A 21912-nucleotide genomic window follows, 5' to 3' on the forward strand; every position below is an offset into this window, starting at 1 on the left:
ATTTTAAGTTTTTTATTTTTGAAAAAAATACTGTTTTCATTGGGAGGTTTGTTCAATAACATTTGAATTAAACTTTAACAGCTGATGACTTGAAAATTATGCTGACTGTCATTTGCATCGACTATTTAGGAAAATCAGAGAAAAATATCATTTGCATAATAATTTGGAACGCGGTGTAATACATAATACTCTCGAAATGCTAATGCAGTTGAATTTCCACTGGTCTCAAACCGTAGTGTTTTTCAGCGTCTTTGATTTACACTTGATTTAAAATATTCTCTGTGTTTTTCCGTTTGTCTGTACAGTTGGTGTTCTTGCACTGTGACCGCTACATAGAGTTCCACTCGCAGCATGGACACTACTACAAGACACGCATTCCAAAGTTTGGAAGGGACTTTTCGTACCACTATCCGTCCTGTGACCTCTATTTTGTGGGGACAAGGTGAGAGTATAATTGAATGAAAGGTTGTTGAGGCACTCTGACATTCTTGCTTGTTTGTAGATTTATCCTGTGCATGTCAGAGGAATAGGCTGGTTGGGTGGCACTGTTTATGTTTTTGTTTTCATTTTCAGTTCCGAGGTGTTCAGACTGAACCTGGAACAGGGGCGCTTCCTCAACTCACTTCAGACTGATGCTGTGTAAGTATTACAAAGTGTTTACCCTGACTGTTCATCTAATAACAGTAAGTAAGCTCATTGCCGTCATTGCTCTCAGCTGATGTTCATGGTGCTTGTTTTTCTTGACCTTTCAGGGAGAACAATGTGTGTGACATCAACCCCGTTCATCATTTGTTTGCCACAGGAACCTCTGAGGTAAATACCATAGCAGGCTGTGTGTGAAATGAGGCACAGATATTAGCAGACACAAGGGAAACTCTGACCGTGTGTGTGTGTGTGTGTGTGTGTGTGTGTGTGTGTGTGTGTATAGTTCATTGTAATCACTGTGTATAAAGATGGACGTCATGCCAGCTCCCTAAAAGTGAAGCCAACACATCTTGATGCCTTGGTGGCTGGCTAAGGATTAAAGTACATGTCACATTTTCCCAAAGATGGTTTCTCTCATTTTAGGTAGTTCTTGGTACACTGATGTTTGATCATGTGTTCAATTTTCTGATAGGTTCGGTTTTAGTTAGTTATTTGGTGCAACAAAAAGAGGGTAGCGCTGCTCGCAGTTGGGTCAGATAGGTTGAAGGTTGTGAACTCGATACTGCAGCTCCACATACACTGTACTAACTCCTAGATATGGCTATGGAGATAAAAATCACTATTTAAAAATTGAAATGTCGTTGGTGAAAATCAGTCAGAAGACTTATCTTTGGAGCATTCTTTATCACGATTCTTTGTGCTACATGTGCTTAAAGTAAAACACAACAGTCGCACACGGTCACATAGTCACAAATTCCGTCTGTCTCCGTCCAAGCAACGCTTGGACACTTGAACATCATTCCAAATTTAATCGGCATCAAGTTTAAAATTACTGGCCGAATAAGTAACAGATTTTCACTGGCCTCCATGCTGCTTTCTGCAGTTTACTAATTTGTTTATCGCTGTGTTAAAGGCATACTCTTCTGCTGACAATGGAAAAGGAGTCTATTGTTTATTTTAGCAGGTTTGGTACACTTAAAAATCCCACATATACCGCTATGAACTTATTTTAGTGGGAAAAAGGTTTAAGGTGGTTCTGAAACTGGCTTTATTCGTTTTTAGATTCCTTAATGTTTGATATTGTTGTTTGGTATAGACATCACACACCAGCTGGGCTGATAAAAATAAGTGTGTTACATGATTTCAGGGTGTTAAAGTTCAAGTGTTTCGAACCATTACCTCTCACTTACATAAGAATTAGCCGACATAAGAAGTTGCTTATTGCAGCTTTTAATTGGTTGTAAAAAGTTCCAGTAAGTTTAAAAAATCTCTCCAGAGTCAGAAAGTGGAAGCTTCCTCAAATCTTCTGCTGCCCTGCATGTGTCTGACTGTTTGACTTCTCTTCGTTTTGGTTACCAGGGAAAGGTCGAATGCTGGGACCCTCGTGTGCGGAACAGAGTGGGCATGCTGGACTGCGCCCTGAGCAGCCTCGCCGAAGGGACGGAGTAAGTACCAAGCTGCCACACTGAGAAGTCAAAGATTTCAGCCGATGTCATCCTGACGATGCATATGTAGCCACATGGCACTTTTCTCCACTGCCTGTATCTCAGCACGAAACCTAGCTACAAGCTGTGCATCATTATGGCACACGTAAGAAATAGAAGCTTTCATCGGATTCACAGTTTTCTCCTGTCTGGAGCCGTGAGCAGTGTTAAGCATTGTTTTATAGTTTTGTCTTTGTGTCTCACTTATGTTGTTTTTTTTTGTTTCTGTTGACAGAGTTCAAAGTTTGCCCTCAGTTAGTGCGCTGAAGTTTAACGGCTCCCTCTCCATGGTAGTGGGCACCAGCACAGGACAGGTGAGCCATAAAACATTAAGCTTTGTTTTAGGCTGATAATTTCAACAAGTGTGACACGCAGTATTTTCGTGATGGCCGTCTGCAGCAGCTGGACATCAGTCTTGTTGGCGTGGCTGTCAGAATACTCTATACTGCTTCATTCTCCACTTCCTGTCTGTTTATAAACTATCAGCTGCCCACATGGCGTGAAATTCTGCCTCTTCTTCTTGAGATTAGTCGAGTCACAAAGAGGTGGTTGATGTCATTCGGCCTCCTCTTGAAAAGTTACACTTTTCTCCAAACAAGCCCAGTTTTGACAAAAAGGTCAGCAGCAGCCTTCGTGATGGCGCTTCTTTTGGTTTAATGTAGCGGTCGGTTTTGATGTCAACGAAACAGTTGCTGAGGGGAATATTACAACGATCTTGAACACACTCAAATTTTTTTAGTTTTATTTAAGCCTTTGGAAGCCCAGAGTCTCATTTGATTGAATGACCTTTTGCAAACACCCCCGAGTGCACAATGAGTCATCACATTTGAAATGGTTTTACCTGGTTTTACAGAAAGAGAAAAGACGGGGACTTTCATGTAAAAATACTTTTGATACTCATTTGTTCATGCATGTATTTGGCATATAACAAGAGATATATTATCAGTTTACATGTACACAGTATTAAAACTGGAAAAATTAGTTTTTTTTTTAATGGAGACTCCAAATAGATTTCTAAATTGCAGTGGTGTCATCCACCCTTTGCTTTGTCTTGAAGGTGCTGCTCTATGACCTGCGCTCCAGCCAGCCGCTGCTGGTTAAAGACCACTTCTACAACCTGCCGATCAAGTCCCTAAACTTCCACGATCAACTGGACCTGGTTGTGTCCGCCGACTCTAAGATTATAAAAATCTGGAACAAAGACACTGTAAGATTCAGTAACAGCCACTAGTGTGGAAGCATTCTAACACCAGTACCAGGTCTGGACTCTCCAGATCTCTCGAGACTCTTTCTGATGCCATTTTTCTCTTATCTGCTCCATCTGTTCGCCACAGGGCAAGGCCTTCACCTCCATACAGCCTCAGGCCAACGTCAATGATGTTTGCATCTACCCTAAATCAGGTGAGAATAACTTCTCCGACAAGATCATGACAGAGGATAAACTTTATTGGTCCCATGCAGTGAAACACAAGTGTCACAACAGCAGAAGTAGAAGAGGAGATCAAAGAAAAGTAACTTTAAAAAACTAGAATGCTTGATACTAGAGGTGACCTAGAAAAGCCCACTACTCAATGAGTTAATTGAAGGAGCCTGCAGTCTCACAGTCAGATCGTCACAGTGGCAGGAAAATATGGTTGTGGAACTAATGATCATTCCATCCGGGCTAAATAGGGGTGCTGAGAATTGCTTGGTTTCTCCCAATAAATCATTATAACTAGGCTTAATCACAACTACATAAGGCTACTGTTTAAAAATCAAAGAATACATTTATTACTCGCAGAATACTAAATATTTTTTGAAGTTATGAACAATTCTCAGTCCACAGGAGGAGGTGCTAGGTGCTCAGGTGCTAGAAACAGCCGTTAGTGGCGCTCAGCTCTCTCTTTCTCTGACTGTTCATCACTTCCCTGCCGTTTCCCTTTTGTCTGTGAGTTGCTACAGCGGTGGGAAAGTTGAACGAGGGCCAAAAGTTCATCACATTTACAGCCACGAAAAACAAGCAGGCCAAAGGCTTCTGCACACCTGAATTCGTATTTTTGGTCCGCAATTGTTTCACGTTCAATAATGAATACAAGCTCACATTCACACAAATTAAAATTCCAGGAACAGGATTGATTTCCTGCGTTTTTTTGCATCCGACAAAGCCTTTTGAGTTGTTTGACCGAGAAGAAGTGAAGAAAATCTGGCGTAACTTGCGAGACACATCTGCACCAAGAGAGAAAAACAGGGCACATGGTATCATTTTGTAACTCCGAAAGCTTACTTTCAACAGGTCCGATAGTATTCAGGTGGATGATGATGATGATGATGAGGTGGAGGATGTAATAGAGAATGAGGACCGCACACAGAAAGACAGAGAGCGACAGTGTGGAGACACAGAGGAAGGACAGCTCAGCCCCCTCAGGTAGCCATGGTGCGAAATGTAAAACACGGCCAGAAAGTGGCAGAAGTCAGGGAGGCACCACCAGTGAAGAGAAGCAAAGGAACACGTCTTTCCATTTTGTCTCGTATTGCAAATGTTAGCAACAAATAGAGGAATAAAACCCATCAGGCTCTGTGCAACGTTTGTGTGCGGAACAATTTTCATCAAATGACGGATTTTAAAAAAACACAATTAAAATACGGACTTCAAAGTAGCTCGATGATTTTTAACCAGCTAAGTTAAATGTTCTGCCTGTCAATGTTTTTATGCGCAAGCACCCCCCACACACAACAAACAGCACTGTCCGTTGTTCTGGAACAGCAGCTAAGTGATAGTCACACATATCTCTGCCAATAATTTTGTTGTCTTTGCTATTTTTCTATGGATACATAAAGCTGAAATGGAGGGGGCAAAAAATACAACTAATGGTGCCTCGCCCCTTTAAAGGGATATTTTAGATTTTTTGAAGTGGTGTTGTATGGGGTACTGATTCATAGACTGTATATTACATACAGTAGAGGTCAGTTGGCACACCCCCAGTTTGGAGAAGCGGGCAGGAGTCCAACACGGAAGCTAAGCAATGAACTGCTGTGGAGGGGTCAGCATTACACGTAAATAGTCCCACCTAAAAAAAATCATTATCAGTTCAATTGTATGCTGTATTAAGAGTGTTTTCACTGCTTTTGAATGTCAGACAGTGATTTCCAAAGGGGAAATCAAGCTGTTACATCACTATTTTCAAAGCCAGACTCCATTGAGAAAACCAGTGATTTAACATTGCTGGACACAGGAGCTGCTGGTCTACCGCTGCCTTGATAGGTTAGGTTGTTTGTGTTGTTGTGTGACTTTCACGTTTACAAGGGTTAGTTCAGATTCACCAAAGTCACACTATAACACAAACAAACTACCTGATTGAAGCAGAGGTAGACCAGCAGCTCCTGTTTTCAGAAAACTAAAATTACTGTTTTTCTCAATGGAGTCTGGTGGCTTTGTGGAGCGAATAGATGGGGAGCTAAAGCCGTTAACAGCTTCCCCGTCGAATTGGGCTCTCTGGTGGAAAGATAAAGCCATGAAAATACTCTCAATATAGCGTACACTTATTTTTTTTTAGGTGGGACTTAAGGAGGCTAAAATATGTTTTGTTGCTGAGTGCTGACCCATCCACAGCAGTACATCGCTTAGCTTCCGTGTTGGACTCCAGCCTGCTTCTGTAAAGCGGAGCCGTGCCGACTGACATCTACTGGGTGTAATACACTTATTATGGATAAGTACCCCATACAGCTCCACTTCAAAAAATCCAAACCATATCAATTCTTAGTAAGGGTCACCCTTACTAAATACATAATGAATATGTGCCATGCACAAATGAAGCATGAAATAAACTATACAGACTAACATAAATAGTAACCTTAAAGTGTGTTACAACAAACAGTCACTAATAAAGAGGTCAGGAGAAATGAAATTGGGTGGTAGGTCACACTGTCCAGCATCTGTGCAGCCGTCTTTCACCTCTGGGTGGCGCCATTTTACAGTGGAGCTCACAAACTGTTTGACTTTACAGTTCTATCTTGTCTGTCATTGCATGGCAATCAGTTTTCACAAGGAACAAAACTGAAGGTGAATTCTCACAATCAAGTCATCATAGAAATAATCATTTAGTCCTGACTTAATTAGATTTTTTTTAATGTAAGGTTTTGTTCTCAAGTTTTTGTGAATGAGGTTCATCCTTTAAGCTTTTATGAAACAGTGAGTTAAAGACACATATTCTTATTTCCCTACTTCCTTATACTGTCTAAAATTTAGCAGTTTTCTAATTCTGCTTTTAGGATATGCAAAGTAAAATCTGTGTCAGCCCTTTTCACTGTTTTGTATACCAGTTTAATTTTTTCAAGCGAAGCAGGATCTTAAGATATACATGACTGGAAGTAAATTCAGTTCCTCCACCACAGATGGGCTCTATTAATATCTGCCCTGCATCCGTCCTCACATTGTTTTGTCTGCATCCTGTGTCTCACTGTCAGGTATGCTCTTCACTGCCAACGAAGATCCCAAGATGAACACATTCTACATCCCGGTGAGTGCAGATGGATTTACATTCTTACTGGTGACTTTACAACCTGCAGCAGGCGGATCACATTCACATCCTGCTCATCAGGTGCTGGCCTGACAAACAAACACCTGAGACAAATACTTTATGGTGCAATAAAGGATGTTTGATGGTGCAGGACAGCTGTTTATACTACCAGCGTTCAGTGTTTTAGGTGTTAGGATGTGTGTAGGAGAAAGCAAGCGATCGAGTGGGTGGGCAGTTAATTTTCTGTCTCATTCATGTGGTTCTCACAGAGCTGCTGTGTAATAAGTAAAGCTGCTGAAAGTTTGTTGTCAACAGTCTGTCCTGTGACTCCGATGTGATCTGACTGTTGTTATTCTGGGGAAGCTCTGTGTGTGTGTGTGTGTGTGTGTGTGTGTGTGTGTGTGTGTGTGTGTGTGTGTGTGTGTGTGTGTGTGTGTGTGTGTACAGTAAACAAGACTTTGCTTAGTGTAAATGGGTTAATTCCAGACATGATGGACATGGATGTGCTGAACTTGGACTCCTCTGTCCTGCACTAGAGAGAAGCAGTGGTGGAAGAAGTACTTGAGTAAAAGCAGCAATACTTCGTTGTAAAAACTCTATTACAAGTAAAAGTACTGCATTCAAAATTTTAAGTAAAAGCACAAAAGAATTAGCATCAAAATATATTTTAAGGTTGTGTGTACAACATTTAGAATATTAACAAGCAGAAAACAACTATTTGCTGTATAAAGATATAGTGGAGTAATGCCATTTTGAGTAGTGAATGAAGTCACGATAACCTGAGCTTCTCTGTTAGTTGCTGTGGTAGACAGTCCAGCTGTGCATGCATGTGAGTCCCAGCTCATCACCGCCGCTCTGTACAGCTCTCATACAGCGGTTACCACTGATATTAGGATGTTGTCGTTGGGGAAGCGTAGCACCCACCGTCGGCCCTCTCAGTTAACACTGGGGGGGAGTGGCTGTTCTGTCAGCACTGTTGCCGTTGTTAGCACCGTTAGCTCCCAGCCGCTGGCTCAGCCACCTCTATGTTGTGGGCGGTCCTTTAAAGTACAAAAATGGCCAATTTCAGAATTATATATTTTATAGCTGTATTATAATTTGTGATTAATTTAATGCGTACATTAATTTAATCTTGCAGCTGGCAAAGGTGGGGCTGATTTTAAAGGTCAAGTGTAAAAGGATTTAGGGGCATCTATTGGCAGAAATGAAATATGATATTTATAACTGTGTTTTCATTAGTTTATAATCACCTAAAATACAAATTATTGGGTTTTCATTACCTAAAGCCCAGTTCAAACCAAAGATTTGCGACCAGATGAGGTGAAACAGGCAACTACTTGCAAGCAAGTTCTGCAACGTTCTAAAAACCCGCTAGTTCACACCAATGCAACTAGATGAGACGGTGTATCATCTCTATGCAACAACTCTTTGTTCTTCTGTTCTGATTTCCAGCTTTTCAGGCTTATTTTGTGGCTGAATATAATTTGTAGCTTCTTAATTTATGAATGAGGACAGTGATAGTGAGATACTGTATAGAGTTGGATTCGATGTAGTGATGAAACAGTGAAAAACATTTACAAATCGAGCATCAGGTGGACTAAAGCACAAGCACCTGTAAATTGTACATCAGTACAGTACTTGAGTAAAAGTACTTGGATGCATTCCAGCATTGGAAGGAAGGGTTAGGTGATTGCTTATCTCTATAAACATATAAAAGCATTTTGGTATCGGAAGCATTCTGGTTTCTGTTTGTAGTCCGAGTAGTATTGACCAATCACATTTGAACGGCAGATAAGCAATCTGTGTGGAGACGCAGAAGCCGATACGTCCCAAGATGAATACATTACTTAGCTGATGGAATATGTGTTGGATCTGCAGCTGAAACGACTATTGTTTAGATGAATCATTTAAGTTGGAATTTCTGTGATGGTCTTGTGCTGGTCTGGTGGTCTTGTGGAAATTATGCCGGGCATTTCCTACAACTTTGCTACATTTAATTGACCACAAAATGAAGCAGTACTTTGAGAAAACTAGAGCACTCGGAGAGCACAGACCTCCGCCAAGCAGCTCGGATTTCCTGCCATTTTATTATTTTATCCACTTCGCTTCAACCGATCACCACCAAAATTTTATCATCTGTTCCTTGTCCCATTATCAACCTTTCCTGAAAATTTCATCAAAATCCATTCAGAACTTTTCAAGTTATTTTGCAGACAAACGCTGGCGAAAACATAACCTCCTTGGCGGAGGCAATAATTGAAAGATTAAGCAACAATGGAAATTTCAATGATACTAATGGAAAGCATTCTGGTTGTCTAATGAGAGGATCAGTGAAATTGTTGTCTTATAGTGAAGCGTACTATGTTCTGTCACTTCTCTGTAAGTAGTGTGGTTATAGTTATGTTTGAACTGATAATCAGTACATAAAGATGTAAGCAGTAACAGGATATATATTTCTAAATCCTTTATCGGTTCTTTACCACATCAGGAATTGACAGTTTTGTGTGCTGGCTCCCTGTTAGCCACAGTGGGGTTTTTTTAAGTACCTACTGTCATGATAAACACTTTATGATTGTTTATGGTCTCAGGAAGTGCATTCAGACTTGTGAGCAACAACCTGCCATTTATGCCTCTGCAATGATTCTTTGTTGAAAACTGCTCTGAACCCACACACCTCTGACTGACTCTGTAGGACAGCTTGAAGCTTTATCAGCTCTCAGTGATGAAAGTAAAGAATGACTAGGCGCTAGATTCTGTCAACTTTGGCCTCAGTGTGTGATTCCACGTGACGTCATCATCTGTGCGGACCCAATAGATTCCACAGAAGTTTAGTCCATCAGATTTCCTTCCATTGAATCTAACTCCAGATGTCATAGCATGAGTGGATCTTTGAGCTTCGAACCCTTACATAGCTCAGTGTTTTGGTCAGTGTCTTCTATACACACAAATGGGGCAAAGACAACAATGATTTGAACTAGATAGTGACGTAAAAGTAAATACCAATGAGTATGACTTGACACAGTATGGATGTAGGCCAGGAACATGTGGTTGTAGTGAAAATAAACGTTTTTTTCTTCCATTTTGAGACATTTCAACTAAATCTTAATTTCCAGAGAATGCACTTTGTTCATGAATCAACACCCTCTAAGGCAGTACTTGTGACCCTTCAGAGAAAACGATCAAACTTTTTCAAGTCAGTCATTATAAAACAGTTAAAACAGTCATGTGAACATTGAGTTATGGGTCGCTGTAATCATTCCTTTTGTTCATACTGGCCATAAAACCACCCTTTCAGAGGAACTCTGCTGTCAGTGATGACTCCTTAAGTTCAGCTGTTTTCCCCCTGAAGAGTGTTTCCTTGGTAAGACACAAAGGAGGGAAACTTCCCAGCAGTCACATGCAGGTTTGCTGCCAGGACAAAACTCTCAGTCTCAATCAATAAACAACTGCAGTGATGAAGATAACTTATCATTTAAGCTAACTCAGTCTACTGAAGCAGCGTAATAGCTGAACTTTAGAATGCATTTTTGCACAGAACAGGGGTTGTGGATTTTGTCCCCATCACTGAGACGGCAGAGTCCCTTCTCACAGGTATCGCTTTACAGCCAGTATGGAGAGGAGAGACGATGACACAACTAGGAATGCATAACTGACATGACCTGTTATCGTTGCAATATCCTTTAAACAACAAATTAAATAAACATCTTTTAAATTGTACTGACAAAATAAGGCTCCATTGGAAGAAATAAATTAGATGAAATTAAACATGCCAGGCAGATCTAACACTGAAATCAATGTCAAACCCATCTAATTTTTATCAGCAAAGAAACAACTATAACACAGGCAATAGTTGTGGCAGGAGGCATCATGTTTTCGGGATTTCTGGCGTACGTCCATATGTACATGCATCTAGTGCTCGTGATGAACACAATATCTCAAGAACGCCACGAGGGAATCTCTTCAAATTTCACACAAATGTCTACTTGGACTCAAGGATTAATCAAATAGATTTTGATGGTTAGAGGTCAAAGGTTAAGGTCGCTGTGACCTCACAAAACCTGATTTTGACCATAACTCTATCCAAAGGGTCAAAGGTCATCATCACTGTGATATCATTTTCTGGCTATTATTTAACACCATAACTCACAGAAGGGGAGACATTTGGTTGGGTAACTAATTGGTGACGCTAATCTTGGGCGTCCACCTTAAACTGCGCTGATAAAGTAGATCTTCTGTGCTGCCAGGTTGAAGATGTGTGTGAAGCTCCTTGTGTTAGAATAGTACCTTCTTTGCAGCAACATCCATAGCCTGTTTGAAGCATTACATACTCTCATGGCTACGTATGACTCTGGACAAACATGGATGTAAAGTGTAACTGCAACTTGACTGGTTCACAGAAGCATGCAACTGTGCAACAACATTCTGTTGTGTCAATGCTTTTGCGGTATCAGCAGCTCAGTCATTTCTAACTGGAATGGAAACATGAGCTCAGACAGTCTATTTTTGTTTCAACAAATGCATGACAGGTTTCGTACTTACTCAACAGTCTAAATCTGAACCAGGGATGTGTCTGTGTGTATGTTTAGGCCCTGGGTCCTGCACCTCGTTGGTGCTCCTTCCTTGACAACTTGACAGAGGAGCTGGAGGAGAGCCCTGAGAGCACGGTGTACGATGACTACAAGTTCGTCACCCGGAAGGACCTGGAAAATCTGGGTGAGACCTCGCTGCCTTAATTTTCTTCTCACAAACCTCACCAGGGATTCCCACACATTCATTTATTTGTGGTGGCCCACTGTAGTATCAACGTTGCTGCCACATATTGATTTTTATAATACCATCCCTTTCCACCCAAGCAGTGCTGGAACATCAGTCCAAATGAGTCTGCACCAAATTTAAAAGACAGACTAAATAAGTAAGAGATGTATAACCTGTTTTCTGACCTTTCCGTAAAATCGAACGTGACGCACCAATAAAAAACAAAAAACAGAAAGGCATATTCATCCACTTAAGAGACCTGTACACGGCTCCAGTCTAGTTGCAATGGGCCAGTTTTGGTGGAAAAAGTGTATATCTTTCTCTCTCCCTCTGGGCACTGGGCACAGACGGAGCAGCAGAGCACCAGTTGCAGTGAAAGTGAGGCTTAACAAATTGTTAATTCACATAGAAATAGTACGCTGTATTTCTTTAAACAACAGTGCTCTCATTTTAGTGTAGAGCATCAGATTGCATTTACAAACGCAACAACTATTGTCTATCATTTTTCCAACCTACCTTAGATGAACCCCCTCCCAACCTGTGTCAGCTACCCACACACATAGTATCTTTTTCTGGGGGGAAACACTACTCACTACACATGGAAACGAATATCAAAGTTATACTACCAGTTACACTGAAAATACTTCCCCAAACCAAGCGACCCCAGTTGGTTCATTTACTCTTTCAGTTGGAAAGCACAGATGGTAAAAGAGATCCCCGTACAAAGAGGGAATTTAATCCTGACCCTGAAAGTTAAACCCAAAACTATGAATCATTCTGAGCCACTGTGCCGCCTTTGGGGTTTGCACGGGTGGCTAGACTACCTAACCAGAGGCCTAGAGAACGATTGAGAGGTTTTAGGTAAGAAAAAGTAGTGTGTCTGGGGGTGAGAGGAAGGAGGGTCGGGGGAGTGGATACTGGAGGGGTTGAATGAACATTGGAATGCAGGCTCAGCAGTAAAGAGATCAAATGACAAGAAGCAGAAAGGTGGTTGGCTGCTGTGGAATAAAAGGAGAGGAGGAGTCAGGGAGGGGAACCGCAGTGTTGATTTACAGGAGCTGTGTAATGTGGCCCCGTTATGTAACCCCCGAGGCAGATTGGGCAAAGCACACTGACAGAAGTTCCTGGGAAGAGCTCTTACTCATCATTCTCTGTGGCCCTCTATATACGCACTCGAACTTGCTTCAGGCTATGAACACGTTTTCTAACAATGAGCACAACCTGTGTGTGCTGCTGCTCCCATTCCTACGTGGTACTGAGTAATCTGAGGGTGGAGATTCTTTTTTTTTCTGTTAAATAATTGTATTCTGAGGCAACTCCTTCAAACAACAACAACAAAAAAAAAAAACATGCATTCCACAGTTTAGCGCTGGGTCTAACCTGGGTAACTGCAGCAACAGAAAGTTTGCTAGCAACTGCTCTTCTAATCCATCGATCTGATCTAAACAGCTCTGATCAATCCGACTACAAACTGGTCAACTGGTCAACTCAAACTCAACGAACCGCTGCTGAGAAGTAACTAACGACTTACATGCATACATGCTAACATGCTCACAGTGACAATGCTAACAAGCTGATATAGTATATAGCTGGTATAGTACAGCTGTGGCAGATTAGATTAACGTTGTTGACCAGGTATTATGTCAAAAGTTTATCTGATGATGGTGCCAGATGAAAAGTAGCAGGATCCCTTGAGTCCTGATCCTCATGAGTATCTGTCCCAAATTTTATGTTGTCAAGACATTTCACTCCACAAATGTCATATTCAATAGACAGTCAGTTAGCTAGAGTTACACCTGACATTGGCAGTAGGAGGACAGTTAGCTCAGCTCCCAGCCCTCAAGTTTAACTGCAGGGGGCTGACTCAGTGATCATCCAGGTATTACTGTTTAAATAACACAAAACAAATGTTTGCTCAGTAGCTTTATGCTGACTTGCCAATATTAGTGAAAATTATGGTTAAAAATTATACTAAATTGATCTCATGTAGCACACACATTTTCATTATTAATGTGCAGATCATTTAATTTGCATAAATACTTTAATAGAAAATTATGGCATCTTTTTCAATAACTTAGTACTTTAAATCACATTTTCGTAAATGACTTCGTGTTTCATTTAGTTTCATTCATGCTCACAAACAGCACTAAAGTCTGTAGTTCATGAGATGTTGGTAATTAACTTCAAGTCAGTATTCAGTCTGACATATTTATTTTTAATTAATAAATATGAATAAATATTCATATCACACAGATGAAAAGAAGTCACCAAAGGAATGTTTGTATATTTTATATTAAGTTTCCGCATTAGGTTTTCTGCTTAAAATGTTTGGGGAGTGTGGAGAAACATGGACAAATACACTCTGCGTTGTTAAATTTATTTTAAAATTGTATTTAGTATTTATTTTTAAAAGTTAGAAGCACTAGTGCATATACACAGAAAAAAATACATCCATATAGACACAGTGCTAGTACAGCTAAAAGTCTCTAGACGTTTATGCTAAGAATTCCTAATAAATTCTTTTTTTTTTGATAAATGTCTTAAATTATTCGCTATTTTTATTAATCTATTTAGCCAGTTCCAGATGGTTCTGATTACTGTGCGTTTTCCTTATGTGTGTCAGGTTTGTCTCACCTGGTGGGATCATCGCTCCTCAGAGCCTACATGCACGGCTTCTTCATGGACATCAGGCTTTATCACAAGGTGAGCTGTCTCACTGCCAAATCACCTTTGTGTTTACATATCTTAAATAATTATCTGAGTGGTTAAACCCAGACTGATCGTGATAAAACAAACAGAAAGTGACTCCGATTAATGTGTTGAGATTTGACTGTTTTGCTGTGTGGTTTGGCAACAGGTCAAAAGCATGGCAAATCCTTTTGCATACGAGGAGTATCGCAAGGATAAGATCCGTCAGAAGATTGAGGAGTCTAGGGTCCAGAGAGTGCAGGTCAAGGTGAGAGGTTCCTGCACACTGTCTCATCTTTCCACTCGTGGTTACAGCTTCACCCAGTCACAATCCTCACAGTCTTCATCACAATCTTTTGACTTTTCCTTCTACTCTTGTCACATTTTCTCACATGGTTAGCATAGATTCCTGATGCTGACCTACATGCAGGCCACTAAGAAATTTGTGGAGTAAAATGTACCTTTCAACCTGGTTTGCACTGGCCCCTGCCTGTAAAGCTGTTTAACACCTGTATGCAAAGTTTCTTCACATCCTGTCAAACTCATCTTAAAGGTTTAAAACAAGCTTAGTTATTCTTTGATGATGTCTTTGAAAATGTGTTTATTGCTTGGCAAATAGAGCTGACTGCATCCTTATCTGTTTCCTGTGTGTAATCAAATGTGCAATGTGTTCTGGTTGAGACAGAAGCTGCCCAAGGTCAACAAAGAGCTGGCTCTCAAACTGATGGAGGAGGGTGATGATGAAGCAGAGCTGGCTTCTAGGAAAAAGAAGGGCAAGGTAGGAGAACATGGATCATAAAATCAGTGTGGTTATGTCTCCGTTTGTGCTCCTCAGGTTTCTGAATTTATTACCTCTAAAGATACTTTATCACATCAGCATGCCATAAAAACTCAGTATTTGTCATAAGTCTCTTGTTTGTTCTTTGTATTCTGTTCTTTCTTGCACCTCTGTAAGATTGAGAACTTTTTATTTTATAAAATTGCACTCAGTTGAAACTTTGAATTTGAAATTAAGTTTCTTTCCATGCCTTTTGAGCTGGAAGTCTTTCCCACCACAGCATCTGTAGGCAAGAGAAAACCATTCAACACTGTTTCCACCATCTCAACTTTTCAATCCTGCAGGCTCTCCCAAGCGTCCTGGGAGACGACCGCTTCAAGGTGATGTTCGAAAACCCTGACTACCAGGTGGACGAACAGAGCGAAGAGTTCCGCCTCCTCAATCCAATCGTTTCCAAGGTCGGACAGAAGAGGAAGAAGAAGCTGCGCCTACTAGCTCAGCAGGCTGCTGCTTCCCAACAGGTAATGCTGAACTTAACTTTCAGTTACCTGCATTTGCTGTACAGGTATGACAACTACAATTTCACAGTCTCTAAGCATTTATAAATGCAAGTATGTGAGTGAAGGACAAGTTTTGAGCTGCTCCCACATGAGAAGGGAAACAAGTTTTTAAAGGATCCTCATCGGTTTGTGCCTGAAGGGAGAAGCATAACTGAATAGATACTTTTATCATGTGTGATGTTAGCTTGCAGCACTCCAGAATCCTTCCAGACAGGGCCATCGGTTTCTCTTTGATTCAAGGATCTCTGCAAGCGAGCTGCATATGCACATATTGTATGTTCTGTAGGATGAGACATATGGCCTGTCCTCAGTGCCAAGAAAGAATATCACATCAATAACTTAGGCTTTGTAACATCTCCATCCAGGCGGATGAAGAAGACGAGGAGCCCGAGGGCCGAGCCAGCTCTGAGGAGAGCTCGGATGATGACGACAAGAGCTGGGTGGAGGAGGTGAGGGAGCAGCGGAGGTTGCTTCGGCAGGAGGGCCGAGAGCGCTGGAGGCAGGAGAGGAAGGAAGAAGACCGCAACACTGTCCTGCTGGAGAGGGAACAGAACGGAGCGGGGAAAACCTCAAACATGGCTGAGAGCAAGAAGACAAATCAGCCTCAATATTATCAGATCAAAGCTGGAGAAGAGTTCAGAAGTTTTAATGACATGGCCCGCAAGCAGAAACTACAGAAGTATGTTTTTTTGGAAATTTATTAAATGGAACTGTTCTGGCTTATTGTGTGGGACACAGACTATTATTCAGAATGCTGTAGGGGTTGCAGCTGTTTATGACAGAGAATAACCTGACCTCTTTGTGGTGCATGCTGTTTCTAAATCAATAGATTTACAAGCTTAAATTAATAAATATGAATGTTAGTTATAAAAATAAAACCTCATTGCTGGAGTTCTGAGCCAAAACAATAACACTACTCTCTGACTGCACTGCACTGTGTACTGTTTGGTATATTGTGTCTGAGGAATGTGTGTATTCTTACAGGACATCTTTGGAGGACCGTCTGAAGTTAGAGGAGCACTCTGGAACCAGCAACATGAGCGACAGTGCAGCGGGCAGCAAGCAGCTAACCTTCACTCTCAAAAAGGTAAACTGTCCATGTGGCACACCATCTCCCGTCTCTCCTGTATCTTATTCTATCGTTTAAAGCATCCGTCTACTGTGTCTACTGTAAACCAGCTAGGGTCTGGAGATGTATTGGCGGGGAGGTTTAACTTCATACAGTCTTTCAAAAAACATTGTTTTCAGATAGGGCGCTCCGATCAGGATTTTTGGGGCTCATCCCTGACAGCCACATCAGCCGATACCAATCACAGGTTCTATTTGAAGCCTTTTTGTAGCATTATTTATCTACTTAAACCATTTTAAACAATACTGTTAATTAAGTATTGAAACTATGGGAAAAGAAAGTATCGTTAATTGACTGTTTATTTGAATGCAGATGAGTTTGAATGAGAAACTGAATAAGTAACTGTTATAAAAAAAGAAATAACCACTGTAACATTTTCCACTTGCCTCCATGCTGCTTTCTACTGATTACTAACTGTGTTTTCCAGTGCGTCTGTGACATACCAGAAAAAAAGAACAAAAAGGCATACTTGTCTACCGCAGAGCTGTACAAGGCTCTGGTCTACTGGCAATGGGAAAGCACGATTATCTATTCTATCACATATTTTTAACGGGTTTTCACACATTTAGAAAACCGCCATACACACGCTGATTTTGGTGGGAAAAGCGGCTATTTGCTACTGGGGGCAGCTTAGAGCTTTACAAATATAGATTTCCAGTGGAATAAAATAAATAAAATGTATAAAATAAAAATTAGAAATAAAAATAGGCATTCACTTTGTCAGCTTTTTTTTTTCCAAATGTGCTCATTTTGCTAGTTTTTATTACATTTAATCAACCTCATCCGTTTTTTTTCTTTTAGTCAAGTGTCATTTGACTAAAACTCTCTCTGGGCATTTTAGTCTCTTCTTAGTCAAAGAAAATCCTAACTATTTTAGTAAAGTTTTAGTCAATGAAAACTGTTCGCATTTTAAGTCATCAGATAATTCTGAACATTTCAGTCAATACAGTCTAGCCTAAAACAAAATTTTTGTAAATGTTAAATGGACCTGCATTTGTATTGCGCCTTTCTAGTCTTCAGATCATTCAAAGCGCTTTTCACACTATGAGTCACACTCACCCTCTCACACACTCATTTGTACACTGGTGACAGAGGCTACGATACAAAGTGCCACCTGCTACTCAGCTTTTAACACACTCACACTGATGGAACAGCCATCAGGAGCGATTTGGGGTTCAGTATCTTGCTCTTTGACATGCGGACTGGAGGAGCTGGGGATCGATCCGCTGATCTTCCGATTAGTGGACCACCCACTCTACCTTCTCAGAAGGTCCAATAATCAGAAAATCAGCGATTTTAGAAGAATTCAATTCACACAAGAATTTATCTCATCATTGTCAAATGGTAAACACAGGTTGAATCATAATTTGCCCTGCTACGGTTTCACAGTGGCACGCCCCCTGCATGAGACTTAAAAAAACATAAATATAATTTGGATATATAAGACTTGTTTTGTTATTGATTATATTTTTATAATGCATTTTATATTAAAAATGCAAAGGGCTAGGCTATATGTCTATATTATATCAATATTGTGATATAAGCCTGGATATCATCTCAGATTTTGGATATCATAATATGTAGGTGTTGTCTTTTCCTGGTTGTAAAGGCTGCATTACAGTAAAGTGATGCTATTTTCTGAATTAACCAAACACTGATCATTTATCAAATATCTTAGTGTTTAAATATTTTGTAAACGCACCAATAGTCAGCTCTACAATATCGTATATAATTAAGTATGTGATCGAAATTGTTGTGATATTTGATTTTCTCCACATCGCCCAGCCCTAACATGCGCCATTGTGTCCTCTTTTGCAGTCAGAGCAGCAGAGGAAGCAGCAGCAGGCAGAACGGGAACACCACGAGGAGAGGAAGAAGCTGAGGCGCTCGGCCGGACACCTGAGCAGCGGCCGTGGGAGAGGCTGGGGCGGCGGCAGGGGAAGAGGAGGAGGAGGAGGGAGAGGGAGAGGCCGGCACTGAGAAGGGCAACCTAGTCCTCACCCGGGGGCCTTTTGTCCTGGATGGACAACAGAGGCATGACTGGCACAGTCCTCTGCTCATGTCAAGGTGTTATAATGGCTTTCATTAACTCAACTTCAAGTGTTGAGGAATATGGCATTTCAGCTCAACAGACAGACTGGAGATTCTGCACAAGTGGCAAAGACTGACACTGATGAACAGACAAGCCCGCCTCACTCCTGGGTGGTCTGTGCCATGTGTTTAGCTGCTCTTCAGAGCATATTAAAAAAGATTACGTATGTTGCTGACTGTGTGCATAAAACGCCTAAGTCATTATCCAAAAGTACCTTGACTACATACTTTTTTAGCAGGGATGGCCCCAGACGGAATTAGAGAAAAGAAGAGCTGAGAGGACTAGACATGCCTTGCCTTGTCTCAGGCGTCTCTTTTCTTACAACTGCTCTACAGTTAAACTCCTATTGCAGATAATGGAGGGGAGAAAATGTATGCTGTGCAAAAAATGTATTATTTTTAATTCTCTTTGTCATTATTGTATATTGTTAAACCAACAGTGGATTAACAATACTTGTACTATATATTATATTTGGTACAACACTCATTTGTCTACATTGCTTTTATTGCAGATTCAAAAATGGCTTAAAATGTGCAAATAATCAGCCCAGAGCCTGCTTCCTTTGCAGCAGTTTACTACATACATGCGTCAGAAGTTAGGGGAGGGGAGGAGAAAAATGTGAATGAGGAAAGTTTTTTTTTCTTCTCCTTCCCCCGCCAACAACTGCAGTTCTTGGAAATGGAAGGACTGCTTGGATGTCCTTCCCATCCCCCAGTGTGCTGATAGTGTGAACCCCCTCTGCTCCAGCATTGGTCCATTTCAAATGTGAGGGAGGTGCATCTTAGCCCTCGGCATGCCAACACTGGCCCCCAGGCTCATTTGAACTCATTTGATGTCACCGAGCTTTTTCACCACAACCCATCTGTCAGGTTTTGTGACAGCGTTAACAACACCTCATTGAAGAGAAATCCAGTAAATTAGTATGTTGGACAACAAATTTCACCCTGGACATTTGCTGCAAGAGCCAAACATGATTTCAGCGTTGTAACACACTACACTGTTTAGTTTTTTGCTGAGAGTTGCATAAGTGGATTGATAACACTCTTGTGTCTGTACAGAAAATAAGAAGCTAGAACTGAATGCTTAGCTTAGCATAAAGACTGCTAGCCTGGCTCTGTCCAAAAGTAACTAAACATGAACGCCTGCACCTCTAAAGCTCACTGATGAACACATTCTATCTTATTTGTTTAACGCCTACAAAAACCTGGGGTAAAATTAAAAAAATTAAAATAAATCCTTATGGGGGAATTATGTGATGAACTATTGGTCCTGACGTAACTTTCTGGAGTTCTTGTCACACTTTGGATTTTATACAGATCAAACAAATGAGATATTATGTTTTAACTAGTTTACTTTAGAGGTGCCTAAAAGCAAATTTTGTCACCGTTGACACAGCCACATAAGCATCTTCTCCCATTTCCAGTCTTTGTGCTAAGCTAAAAAGCTGCTGTCTCCAGCTACATATTTACAGTCCAGACACAAATGTGGTATCAAACCTCTCATCTAACTCCCAGCTACAACATGAATATTATTTCTGTGTCACTTTGTATACAGCTAAATAGATCAGGATCAGGGTTTAACATACTTTAAGACAGAAATTTGTTGGTGCAAAGCCTTTGGAGAATGAACAGGAAGCTTTTTATTTGTTAAGAGATTACCATCAGTTGAGAGTAGGTTACTGAGGCCAGATGACAAAACTCCAGCCTAGTTTAGTCCTTTGTGTTGGGAAACACCAGTGACACTGTCCTGCTGTAGAACAAATAAACATTATTTAGCAAAGTGTCATCTGGTATAGTGATTTCATCTGGGTTCCAGGCAAGTTGCCCCCCCCTTTTCTCTCACAATGCTTTGGCTTCACCATGACAACTTAGCAATCAGGCCACAGGAAGTAGGTCAACCAAAGCTGGCACAAAGAATCAGGAAACTGTATTTCTGCAAAGACAAATAAGTGATATTTGATATATTTTACCTTGTAAGCCAAACCATTACGTAGAGCCGCAGTATGCCTCGTGGTTTGAGATTTGTGCTTTTGTAGAATTTGTTAAGGCTTGTTTTAACTTGCAATGATTAAACATGTTGCTTACTCCAACTGAAAATCCAGGGATCCTTTAATGTGGCCGAATCAAGCCACACCTGCTGAAGGTTTGTGGTTTTTAGTAGCGTTCGGAACGCTACTATAAACCGGCTGACTTACCAAGCGTCGCTTCTAAGGACACAGTGTCCTTAGAAGCGACGCTTGGTAAGTCAGTGTGTCTATAACTGTGGATAATCCACAGAAGACACTCTCAACAAGTTTCATAGGGACTATATGTCTTAGGTGGAAGGTAGTGCCATTGAATATTAATGTGCCAAGAATCAATTCATTTCCCTTGTTTTCCTGAATCAGCTAATGTCAACGGTTTTCATTCCCAGCTAGTCAACATTTAGTTCCCCAGATCCACTTTGTTTGGACCAATCTGACAGTATACAGTCAAGTTGTAAACAGGGCCGTACGCAGGATTTTTGAAATACCGAGGTCATTTAGTCGTGGTGCACGTGGGGGGGTCAGAAATTTTTGTCAATTAAATATCAAAAGCCTTCAATCTGGTGTACTTTGACAGCCAAATTAAGAGGCTACATCTATAAAGAACTACACACATCATATTAGATTAACCCCATCTTATCATGTTTCTCTTCCCACTTCATACTATAGCGTAATTGCCTTTCACCAAACTTTGTTTGTGGGTATTTATAATTATGTTTGAACCACTTATTCTTTAGCAGGAAGTACTTCTCTTCATCTGTCAGTTGTCAGTTATATTAATTTTTATATCAATGAAAAAAACAAATCCGTGTTACTAAATTCTTACATTTTTACATGTATCTCACCATAGCAAGTTGGAAGTTGACATATTCTGCCATATATGAAGAGGGGAGACTCTCTGGAATCTGGCAATATAAGAACCATGATGCTGGGACATTCTGTCACTTCACAGCTGTCCAAAACATGTGGTTTGTGCCCAGCGGACATACAGTGAGGTCCATAAATATTTGGACAATGATACAGTTGTCGTCATTTTGGCTCTTTACACCACCACAATGGGTTTTAAATGAAACAATGAATACCTGCTTAAAGTGCAGACTCTCAGCTTTCATTTAAGGCTTTTTTCAAAAATGTAGTATGAACCGTGTAGGAATTACAACCATTTCTTCACACAGTCCCCCAACTTTAAGGGCTCATAAGTATTTGGACAAACTAACATAATCATCAATTAAACAGTCAGTTTTAATACTTGGTTGCAAATC

General features: G+C 40.7%; 1 protein-coding gene across 1 annotated transcript in view; it reads left to right on the forward strand.

The window, feature by feature from the left end:
- Positions 1-20830, forward strand: part of nol10 (nucleolar protein 10) — a 26409-nt gene extending 5579 nt beyond the window's left edge. Inside the window, exons 6-21 of the mRNA XM_050062384.1 lie at positions 306-442; positions 574-639; positions 753-813; positions 2005-2090; positions 2365-2443; positions 3187-3336; positions 3464-3530; positions 6573-6625; positions 11212-11338; positions 14004-14083; positions 14238-14336; positions 14754-14846; positions 15191-15367; positions 15772-16085; positions 16391-16493; positions 18354-20830. Coding sequence (XP_049918341.1) covers positions 306-442; positions 574-639; positions 753-813; positions 2005-2090; positions 2365-2443; positions 3187-3336; positions 3464-3530; positions 6573-6625; positions 11212-11338; positions 14004-14083; positions 14238-14336; positions 14754-14846; positions 15191-15367; positions 15772-16085; positions 16391-16493; positions 18354-18515 — 1854 coding nt within the window. The 3' untranslated portion in view covers positions 18516-20830. The remainder of the gene's footprint in view (positions 1-305; positions 443-573; positions 640-752; positions 814-2004; positions 2091-2364; positions 2444-3186; positions 3337-3463; positions 3531-6572; positions 6626-11211; positions 11339-14003; positions 14084-14237; positions 14337-14753; positions 14847-15190; positions 15368-15771; positions 16086-16390; positions 16494-18353) is intronic.
- Positions 20831-21912: the final 1082 nt, after the last annotated feature.

This window comes from Epinephelus moara, chromosome 14 (genome assembly GCF_006386435.1).
Source record: "Epinephelus moara isolate mb chromosome 14, YSFRI_EMoa_1.0, whole genome shotgun sequence".
Lineage (NCBI taxonomy): Eukaryota > Metazoa > Chordata > Actinopteri > Perciformes > Serranidae > Epinephelus > Epinephelus moara.